General features: G+C 52.0%; 1 protein-coding gene across 6 annotated transcripts; it reads left to right on the top strand.

Moving 5' to 3' along the window:
- The first annotated feature begins 402 nt into the window (after positions 1-402).
- LOC135974997 (zinc finger protein 420-like) lies at positions 403-9,815 on the top strand. 6 transcript variants are annotated; one of them, XM_065564784.1, is made up of 5 exons: positions 403-819; positions 1,416-1,542; positions 2,580-2,693; positions 3,068-8,591; positions 9,167-9,815. In XM_065564784.1, exons 1-4 carry the CDS (start codon positions 403-405, stop codon positions 5,266-5,268), a joined length of 2,859 nt encoding a protein of 952 aa, XP_065420856.1. In that variant the 3' UTR covers positions 5,269-8,591; positions 9,167-9,815. The 6 variants fall into 6 exon arrangements, with proteins under 6 accessions (XP_065420856.1, XP_065420854.1, XP_065420857.1 ...); XM_065564782.1 differs by having other exon boundaries at positions 3,065-8,591; XM_065564785.1 differs by lacking the exon at positions 2,580-2,693 and having other exon boundaries at positions 3,065-8,591.
- Positions 9,816-11,365: the final 1,550 nt, after the last annotated feature.

Genomic DNA, 11,365 nt, shown 5'->3' with positions numbered 1-11,365 from the left:
CGGCTCCCAGCTGCTGGCCTCCCACCCCTGGGATCCTGCTGCTGGCTTGAGGGGGAGGAATAAAGGGATAAAGGGACAGGGATAAAGACACTGACTTTCAGCACCCCCACTATTCATAGTGTTTCTGCACCACTGGCTGGGGCTCTGAACTGCCAGGCCCAGAGGTGCTAGCTGGGGCTCACCCCTGGAAAGCCCTGGTACAAATTAAGCCCTGGAAAAACGACATTCCTGTGTCTAGGGTGAGGTGTCACACAGAGTCAGTGTCCCCGAGAAATGTCTCCCCTGCTGCTAGGGCTCTGGGCAGCCGCTCTAGGACCAGAACATCTCATCCCCATGTGCTTGAGGAACAATCCCCAGTCTCCATTAGAAACGCCCCTTCTTCCCCCATCCCCTGGGGTCTGGATGTATCCTTTCTGTCTGGTCACTAACAGGGTGGCTTCTATGCATGATGCCCCCTTAAAGTGGAGAAGCTACTGGAGCCCAGGGGCGGTGGGGCACCAGGAGGCAGGGTCTGGGGCAGGGGGGCTGCAGTGCGATCGGTTGATCGCTAGGACCCAGGAGCAGCTGGGAGGCGGCTCCGGGAGCGATCGCTGGGCTCAGGCCCGGCAGCAGGAAGTGACTCTGGCTCCCAGCGAGATCCCCGAGTCCCAGCGGCTGGTGCTGGGAGCCCGGAGCCCGGGCTGCAGCCGGGAGAGGGGAATCTCCAGCAGGGCCCGTCCCGCTGCTCCCCAGGAGCCTCTCCCAGGGCAGAGCCCCCAGCCCGGCCAGGCCCCTTCCCGGCCCTTCCCCTGCCCCAGGGGGGCCCCGCTCGGAGGGAAGGTGAGAGAGACCCGCCCCCCCCCCCCCGTCACCCCCGGGCTGCAGGGGGAGGTTTGGCCCCAGGCTGCTCCCAGCGGAGCTGGCTGCGATTCCCGCCCTGGGCCCGGGAAAGCTGCCGCCAGCTCCCGGTGTGTGCGGGGCGGGGGGAGCCGGGCCGGGCCGTGCAGAACAGGCCCATTGGCGGGTGTGAGGAGGGAAAACATTCCTCCATTTCTGACCTAGGAAACACCCCCCTGGGCAGGGCTGGGAAAACTGACCAGACTCCCAGTGCTGGGGCCTGGACCCACTGGCCAGAGGCTGCTGTGAAATACGAAGGGAAGCTGTTGGGATTCCTGTCCCCGGCTCAGGGCTCTGCTTCCCGTATCAGCCTGTGGCTGGCAGGTGTGTGGGAAATGAGAAGACCCTGCCCTGCTCCGTGTGCTGGGGGCGACAAGGAGCTCTCACCTTCTCCCCACCCCCTGGAGCCTCCTGGCTGCTCTGAGCAGAGTGCGGGGGGAGGGGAGGAGGGATTCTGCTTTTCTGGGCCTCCTCCCCCATGAATAGCGGGATTGTGGCTGGGGCAGCAGGTGCTGAGTGGGGGACACTTGTTGTTCCAGATGCCGGTGACCTTCGAGGAGGTGGCTGTGTATTTCACCCAGGGGCAGGGGGCTCTGCTGGACCCCGCTCAGAGAGCCCTCTACAGGGACGTCATGCAGGAGAATTACAAGACGGTGACCTCGCTGGGTAAGGGATTCCTGTGCCCTCAGCTATTATAAGCCGTGGGGTCTGCATGTCTGACTCTGCTTGGTTGGATTAGGAAGGAATGGGTCGCCTAGTGCCGTGGTTCTCAACCAGGGGCCCCTGGGACCGCGAGCAGGTGTCAGGGGGGCCGCCAAGCAGGGCCGGCATTAGATTTTCTGGGGCCCAGGGCACAAAGTGGAAGCCCCAATGCATAGGGCTGGAGCTAAAGCCTGAGCAACTTAGCATTGTGGGGCCCCATGTAGAGACGGACCCCGAGTAATTGCGCTGCTTGCTACCCCTAATGCTGGTCCTGGCTTTTATATGCAGAAAAACTGTTGGTGTTCCAGAGCTGGGCCGTGGCATTTTTATACCATGTTGCGGTGCCTCAGAGAGAAAAAGTTTGGGAACCCCTGGTAGAGTCCACAGCTCCACTGTGAGAGATACTTTCATCTCCATACCCCATTCAAGGGGACAGGGGAGGCAGAAACCTAATGGACAGGCTAATTCATCCCCATCTCTCCAGCTTTCAAGGAGCCAGAAGCAGGGGATTGTCCTACCTGTATTATTTCTCCTTCACACACCATTCACTGGCCCTCTTGGGACTAGCTCCATCCCTGGGGAGGGCTCTCAGTGCTGCAGGCTCAGGGGTGCTAGCACAGTTTGTACAGTGGGGGTGCTGAGAGCCATTGAACCAAACTGTAAACCCTGGATAAAATGGAAACCACTTCAAGGCAGGAGGTGCGGCACCTCCCCCAACACGGCTAGTTCCAGCACCTATGTGCTGGTTTGGAAATAGGCAGGAGTTTAACACCAGAGCTGCGTGTGCCAGAAAGTCCCCCAGAGCGCATCTACCCTGAGAACTCCTAGTGAGGGCGTGACAACACCCCCCCCCCCCCCCCCAGATGCCTGCTACTCCCAAAGGGTCTGAGTTACCACAGTCCCATGTAGGGTCAGGTTAAACTCAGGGAATGTTCCTTGTGACAAATACTCGACCAGTGCTCCATGCGCCCTGAACTTGCCTGATTTCACCCCCTACACAGGATTCCCCATTCCCAAACCTGACCTGATCGCACGGCTGGAACAAGGGGAAGAGCCGTGGGTCCCGGATCTCCAGGCCGGTGAGGAAAGGGAAAGCCCGAGAGGCTCCTGCACAGGTGAGGAGTCAGGGAAACTGAGACTGAACCACCTTGAGAGTGAAGGAAAAAGCTGGGACTCCCAAAATGTGCCATGAGCCAGAGCCCTCAGTTCTGCCCCGTCTCACCCAGGTCAGGGTTGCAGTCAGCAGGCGTCGCATCATGAAGGCAAATATCAGTCACAGCTTCCCACTGATGCTGTTAGCTGTCGGGAATTTCCTCCATGACTTTCCTTCCCTGGGAGTGTTTGGGTGGGATGTGGAGGCAGAATCCAGTGTCTCCATCTCCCCAACAGTCACTGTGTTGTGTTTTCCCTCTTTGCTGTTCCCCTTTCTGTCCTTTCTCCCCGGCACAGGCAGTGACTCCTAGTGTCTGGATTCTCTCTCTCCCAGCAGGTGATAGGACAGTGAGTGAGAACAAGGAGGAGAATCAGCAGGAGGAAGGTCCTGGGAAAGTGGAATTGCAGGAGATGGTTTTGAGAAGAGCTGAAGAGAATTTTTCCCAGTGCTTGGAGCAGGGAAATGCCTGGGGAGATCGACATAGATCAGAGATGCAGCTGGGAAACTATCCCAGGAAAAAACTGGATGAATCCACTGAATATGGCGGAGGATGCAAGGATCCCAAGGAAACCACAGTCCAGCAGACAAGTCACAAGAAAGCTTACAAATGCCTTGACTGTGGGAAAAGTTTCCATTTCAGTGCAAACCTTATTACACACTGGAAAACCCACACAGGACAGAAGTCCTATAAATGTGTAGACTGTGGGAAAAGCTTCAGTAAGAAGCCATGTCTTCTTATACACCAGAGACTGCACACAGGAGAGAGACCATATAAATGCCTTGAGTGTGGGAAAAGTTTTAGTCAGAGATCACACCTTACTGCACATCAGAGAATCCACACAGGAGAAAGACCCTATAAATGCCTCGTGTGTGGGAAAGGTTTTATTGAACGTTCACACCTTACTGCACATCAGAGAATCCACACAGGAGAAAGACCTTATAAATGCCTTGAGTGTGGGAAAAGTTTCAATTTGAAATCAACCCTTAATACACATCAGAGAACGCACACAGGAGAAAGACCTTATAAATGTCTGGAGTGTGGGAAAACTTTCAGTCAGCGCTCACACGTTACTCAACATAGGAAAATCCACACGGGAGAGAGACCATATAAATGCCTTCAGTGTGGAAAAAGTTTCATTCATCACTCAAACTTTATTAGACATCCATGTCTGAACACAAGAGAGAGACGCTATAAATGCCTTCAGTGTGAGAAAGTTTTCAATGCGCGATGGAACCTTATTAAACATGAGAGAACCCACACTGGAGAGAAACCGTATACATGCTTGGACTGTGGAAAAACTTTTGGTCAGAGCTCATACCTTATTAAACATAGGAGAATCCACACAGGAGAGAGACCATATAAATGCTTTGAGTGTGGGAAAAATTTCATTCATTACTCAGTCCTTCTTAAGCATCAGAGAATCCACACAGGTGACAAACCATATAAATGCTTCGACTGTGGGAAAAGTTTTGTGGACAGAACAAAACTTACTAGACATCAGGCAATCCACACAGGAGAGAGACCCCATAACTGCTTGGACTGTGGGAAAAGCTTCATTCAGAAGTCACAACTTACTATACACCAGAAAGTTCACACAGGAGAGAGACCTTATAAATGCCTGGAGTGTGGGAAAACTTTTATTCATAACTCAAAGCTTACTACACATCAGAGAACCCACACAGGAGAGAGACCTTATAAATGCCTGGAGTGTGGGAAAACTTTTATTCATAACTCAAAGCTTACTAAACATCAGAGAACCCACACAGGAGAGAGACCCTATGGATGCCTTGAGTGTGGGAAAAGTTTTATTCAGAAGTCACATCTTACTACACATCAACGAACCCACACAGGAGAGAGACCTTATAAATGCCTGGAGTGTGGGAAAACTTTTATTCATAACTCAAAGCTTACTACACATCAGAGAACCCATACAGGAGAGAGACCTTATAAATGCCTGGAGTGTGGGAAAAGTTTTATGGAAAGTTCATCCCTTATTAAACATGGGAGAATCCACACAGGAGAAAGACCCTATAAATGCCTGGACTGTGGGAAAACTTTCAGTCAAAGCTCACACCTTAGTCAACATAGGAGAATCCATCCAGGAGAGAGACCCTATGGATGCCTTGAGTGTGGGAAAAGTTTTATGGAAAGTTCATCCCTTATTAAACATGGGCGAATCCACATGGGAGAGAGACCCTACAAATGCCTTGAGTGTGGGAAAAGTTTTATGGAAAGTTCATTCCTTATTAAACATGGGAGAATCCACACAGGAGAAAGACCCTATAAATGCCTTGAGTGTGGGAAAACTTTTATTCATAACTCAAAGCTTACTAGACATCAGAGAGTTCACACAGGAGAGAAACCCCATAAATGCCTGGACTGTGGGAAAACTTTCAGTCAGCGCTCAGACCTTACTCAACATGGGAGAATCCACACAGGAGAGAGACCTTATAAATGCCTTGACTGTGAGGAAAGCTTCAATAAGAGCTCAGCGCTGACCAAACATCAGAAAATCCACAAAGGTGAGAGACCCTAGGAATAGCTTGACTGCAGGAAAAGATTCAATTTGACTTCACACATCAGTGATCAACACAACAGAGAAACCTTCATTGTGGGGGAAGCTTCATTTGGTGCTCCCAGAGTATCAGGGATCCGCAAATCCGCACAGGGAAGAAACCTCTGAGATGTTCTCAGTGTGGAAAATGCTCCAAGTGGAGCTGACATCAGAGACTCCTCCACACAGCAGGGAAATTCTCTGAGTGCCCTGACTAGGGCTGGCCATGGTGACAAACCCATTTCCTCATTCCCACACACATCAGGGGCATTTGTCTCTCAAGGATCCAGCTGCCCATCGCTGGGGTGAGGCTTCAGCAGCAGCCGAGCATCAGCTGGTCAGTGACCCTCTGGCTCTGCCGGGTCTAAGCAAACCCCAAGCAGAGGAGGAGGAGCCCTGATCAGCCCCTCCTCCCTGCTACAGTCCTGGCTGCTGAGCTGATGGGCCACAGGTGGGGGAAGGGAGAGAGAGAAACTCCTCCAGCCGCTCCCTCTGCCTGGCTGAGGTTCCCCCCTCTTCCTTCCCCTCCCAGCCAGGATCCCCCTGCCATGGAGATGAGGAGAAGGATATTTGGGCCAGGCCCCACCTTCACTCTAGACACCTGTCCCCACCCCCCATCTTTCACCAGCCCCTGGGTTGGGCTCCCCCACTGACCTGGGGCTGTTCCCTGCAGAGGGAGTGTCCCTGTGGGCTGGTAACTCCTCCACTCCCCAAATCCCCCAGGGTGTTGAGTTCTGGGGGATCAAATATTGAGGGACCAGGAGGATGGGTTTTGGGGAGATCACTGGGGATTGAATGCTTGGGGCTGAGGTAGCTGGAAAGCAGGGGGAGCTGGGTGCTGGGGCTATCGAGTGTTTGGGGATGATGGGATAAGAGGCGAGGGAGAGCACAGGGGTAGAGGGGTGCTGCCTCTCATCACTCTCCTCTTCTGCCCCCTCTGCATTCAGACAGCACCACTGAGAGAGACTGATTCCCACAGAGCCGTTTGTGAGAGGCCGAGAGGTCCCACCTCTGCCTCCGCAGCATCTGACTATGGTAGGAAATGTGGTTGGGATTAGCCAGCGTATCGCTGTGACCCTCCACCAGATTTCCTAGTGTAAACTCAGTCTGAGCATCTTATGTGTAAGGCTAAAATTTTGTCATGGATATTTTTAATAAAAGTCATGGACAGGTGACAGGCAATAAAGAAATATTCACAGAAGCCCGTGACCTGTCCATGACATTTACTAATAATATCAGTGACAAAATGGGGAGGGAGAAGGCTGCAGCACCCGTTGCTGCTGGGCTCTGGGGTCCCATGGCAGCTGGGCAGATGTGGGTGCCCTGGCTGGGAGCTGCATGGGCCCCCTGCCTGCCATGGTTTGGAGCTCCGGGGCCCCTGCTGCCCGTGACAGCTGGGAGCTGCGGGGGGGCATTGCCCCCCGCAGCGACTCATAGATCTGGGGGACACCCCAGCAGCTGAGTACTGCAGGGTACCCCCACAGCCTGCAGCAGCTTAGAGCTCCAGGGGCAGCTCTTGGCTACTGGGGGCAGCAGGGGGACCCCGCAGCTCTGAGCCACCATGGGCTGAAGTCACAGAGGTCTCTGAAAGTCACAGATTCCATGACTTCTGCGAATCCATAACAAAATCATACCTTTACTTACGTGTTCTGACCCCCTCCCATTCGCAGAGTGATCATTAGTCCCTGAGTTCCCCCTTTGGGGCTGGATTGTCTCATTCCCAGATAGTCTCACGTTACTCCAGGCCGTACTGAAAAGCATTTAAGTGTTTGTCCATTTTCTCCCTTATGCACCAGAATTAACTAGATACTAAAAAAGTGGGGAGCAGGGACAGTAAAAGGTGGTGTTTTAACTTCTGTGCTAATTTAGGGCAATGGGGTGAGTCTGAGGGATTTCCTCCTTCCCCCAGCACCATCACGCTCCACTCTCGATAGAGCAGCCTCTGTCCAAGTGATGGAGAGTTTTATCCTGTCTCCATTCTACCCCTCCACCTTCCAAGGTGTCACTTACCACCATGTCCCTGGCTCTCCATGTTTAGGAATCACCATTTTTATGTCTATGACCTTAAATCAGACTCCTGAGTGCTGGAGAAGGAAGTGTCACACACCTGGGAATGGGCGGGGAAATCCCAATGAACCTCAAAGCACAGTTTGACCTTTCAGATTTTATAACCCTGTTTCCATCTATTGGTAAAAGTGCTTCCTGACTTTTCCTAGGCTAGTCCAGATCATTTGTAGATGGGAAGGTTTTTTGTCTTTCTTTCTCTTTCTTTAATTATATTGATGCTAAAACTTTTGCAACTAATAAAACCAAATAATGAGGCGAGAAATTAAGCCTTTTTAGCCACTTCAGAAGAAATCAGGTACCTTTTTCCCCCTTGATTTTAAGTCTTAGCCCTGGTCTACACTATGAGTTGAGGTCGAATTTAGCAGCCTTAGATCGATTTAATCCTGCACCCATCCACATGACAAAGCCATTTTTGTTGACTTAAAGGGCTCTTAAAATCAATTTCTGTACTCCTCCCCGAAGAGGGGATTAGTGCTGAAATTGACATTGCTGGGTCAAATTTGGGGTAGTGTGGACGGAATTCGACGGTATTGGCCTCCGGGAGCTATCCCAGAGTGCTCCATTGTGACCGCTCTGGACAGCACTTTAAACTCAAATGCACTAGCCAGGTACACAGGAAAAGCATCAGGAACTTTTGAATTTCATTTCCTGTTTGACCAGCGTGGCTCATCAGCAGAGGTGACCATGCAGAGATCATCAGCAGAGGTGACCATGCAGTCCCAAAGTCGCAAAAGAGTTCCAGCATGGACCAAAAGGGAGGTACTGGATCTGATCGCTGTATGGGGAGACGAATTCGTGCTATCAGAACTCCGTTCCAAAAGACGAAATGCGAAAATATTTGAAAAAATCTCCAAAGGTATGATGGACAGAGGCTATACCAGGGACCCGCAGCAGTGCCGCATGAAAATTAAGGAGCTCAGGCAAGCCTACCAAAGAGGCAAACAGCCACTCCGGGTCAGAGCCCCAGACATTCCGCTTCTATGATGAGCTGCATTGCATTCTAGGGGGTGCCCCTACCACTACCCCACCCCTATCTGTGGACACCTGCAAGGGGGGAGTCTCACGCAACAGGGATGAGGATTTCGGAGATGAGGAAGATGAGGAGGAAAGTGCACAGCAGGCAAGCGGAGAAACCCTTCTCCCCGACAGCCAGGAACTGTTTATCACCCTGGCCCCAATACCCTCCCAACCCTCCCAAGGCGGGCTCCAGGACCATGAAGTCGGAGAAGGCACCTCTGGTGAGTGTACCTTTGTAAATATAATACATGGTTTAACAGCAAGCGTGTTTAATGATTAATTTCCCCTGAAGACTTGGGATGTATTCACGGCCAGTACAGCTACTGGAAAAGTCTGTTAACGTGTCTGGAGATGGAGCGGAAATCCTCCAGGGACATTATTAAGGGGACATTCCAGAGAATTTGGTGGTGCTGGTGGTGGTGGGGGGGGTTAGTTGGGTTTGTGCTGCACTTTAACCCGAAAACCGCAGCCTCTCCTTTTAAATGGCCAACCCAATGGGTGCTTGGTATGGGAAAGGAGAGCGCTGCTGTTTGAAACCATTCCCACATGTTATGAAGGTTGAAGAAGCTGAAAGACTGTGGCTTACCATGGCTGCCTGCAAGCTAAATTCTGTTGTTCGGCCTGCATGTGTGATCACTCACACCAGACCGGAAATATAAGAGGCAAAATGTGACCTTGTACTGAAAGCACATGTGCTAGGTAATGTTAACAGCTTGGTTCACCGTGAAAGAGTCTACCCATTGTTCTCTAAAATGTATCTTTTTAAATACTACTCTCCCTTTATTCCCTCCCACAGCTGCAAATGTTTCAACACTCCCCCTATCATCTCCGTCCCAGAGGCTAGCACAGATAAGAAGGCAAAAAAAATGCACTCGCGATGAAATGTTCTCTGAGCTCATGCAGTCCTCCCGCACTGAAAGAGCTCAGCAGAATTCGTGGAGGCAAACAATGGCAGAGTCCAGGAAAGCAGAAAATGAACGCGAGGACAGGAGGGATGAGCAAGATGAGAGGTGGCGGGAGCAAGAAGAGAGGTGGTGGCAGCAGCATGATGAGAGGAGGCAGGATGCAATGCTAAGGCTACTGCGGGATCAAACTGATATGCTTGGTCGTCTGGTTGAGCTGCAGAAAAGGCAGCAGGAGCACAGACCGCCGCTGCAGCCCCTGTGTAACTGCCCGCCCTCCTCCCCAAGTTCTATAGCCTCCTCACCCAGATGCCCAAGAACGCGAGGGGGGGCTCCGGGCACCCAACCACTCCACCCCAGAGGACTGCCCAAGCAACAGAAGGCTGGCATTCAATAAGTTTTGAAGTGCACTGTGGCCTTGTCCTTCCCTCATCCACCACTCCACCCGGTGCTTCCCTCCTCCCCCACCCCTCCAGGGCTACCTTGGCAGTTATCTCCCTATTTGTGTGATGAATTAATAAAGAATGCATGATTTTGAAACAACAATGACTTTATTGCCTCTGCAAGTGGTGATCGAAGGGGGGAGGGCGGTTGGCTTATAGGGAAGTAGAGTGAACCAAGGGGGCGTGTTTTCATCAAGGAGAAACAAACAACTGTCACACCGTAGCCTGGCCAGTCATGAAACTGGTTTTCAAAGCTTCTCTGATGCGCAGCGCACCAAGCTATGCTCTTCTAATCGCCCTGGTGTCTGGCTGTGCGTAATCAGCAGCCAGGCGATTTGCCTCAACCTCCCAACCCACCATAAACATCTCCCCCTTACTCTCACAGATATTGTGGAGCACACAGCAAGCAGTAATAACAATGGGAATATTGGTTTCGCTGAGGTCTAACCGACTCAGTAAACTGCGCCAGCGTGCTTTTAAATGTCCAAATGCACATTCTACCACCATTCTGCACTTGCTTAGCCTATAGTTGAACAGCTCCTTACTACTGTCCAGGGTACCTGTGTATGGCTTCATGAGCCATGGCATTAAGGGGTAGGCTGAGTTCCCAAGGATAACTATAGGCATTTCAATATCCCCAACAGTTATTTTCTGGTCTGGGAAGTAAGTCCCTTCCTGCAGCTGTTCAAACAGACCAGAGTTCCTGAAGATGCGAGCGTCATGCACCTTTCCCAGCCATCCCACGTTGATGTCGGTGAAACGTCCCTTGTGATCCACCAGTGCTTGCAGCACCATTGAAAAGTACCCCTTGCGGTTTACGTACTGGCTGCCAAGGTGGTCCGGTCCCAAGATAGGGATATGCCTTCCGTCTATCACCCCACCACAGTTAGGGAATCCCATTGCAGCAAAGCCATCCACTATGACCTGCACATTTCCCAGAGTCACTACCCTTGATAGCAGCAGCTCAGTGATTGCATTGGCTACTTGGATCACAGCAGCTCCCACAGTAGATTTGCCCACTCCAAATTGATTCCTGACTGACCGGTAGCTGTCTGGCGTTGCAAGCTTCCAGAGGGCTATCGCCACTCGCTTGTGAACTGTGAGGGCTGCTCTCATCTTGGTATTCTTGTGCTTCAGGGCAGGGGAAAGCAAGTCACAAAGTTCCGTGAAAGTGCCCTTACGCATGCGAAAGTTTCGCAGCCACTGGGAATCATCCCATACCTGCAACACTCTGCAGTCCCACCAGTCTGTGCTTGTTTCCCGGGCCCAGAATCAGTGTTCCACAGCATGAACCTGCTCCATTGCCACCAGGATGTCCAAATTGCCGGGCCCGTACTGTGAGAGAAGTCTGCGTCCATGTCCTCATCACTCTCGTCACTATGCTGCCGTCGCCGCCTCACCTGCTTTTGCAGGTTCTGGTTCTGCACGTACTGCAGGATAATGCGCGAGGTGTTTACAATGCTCATAACTGCTGCGGTGATCTGAGCGGGCTCCATGCTTGCCGTGGTATGACGTCTGCAGGAGAGCAGAGTTGCAGCGGAAGCGGTGGCTGATGACGGATGCCATGAGAATAGATATTTATAGAGAACGACGAAAGGACCTGCGAGGTGGATTCATGAGAGCAGGAGAGCAGAGTTGCAGCGGAAGCAC

This window comes from Chrysemys picta, chromosome 12 (assembly GCF_011386835.1).
Source record: "Chrysemys picta bellii isolate R12L10 chromosome 12, ASM1138683v2, whole genome shotgun sequence".
Classification (NCBI taxonomy): Eukaryota; Metazoa; Chordata; order Testudines; family Emydidae; genus Chrysemys; species Chrysemys picta.
Note: the sequence above shows the minus strand (reverse complement) of the source record. Positions and strands in the feature narration are given on the sequence as shown.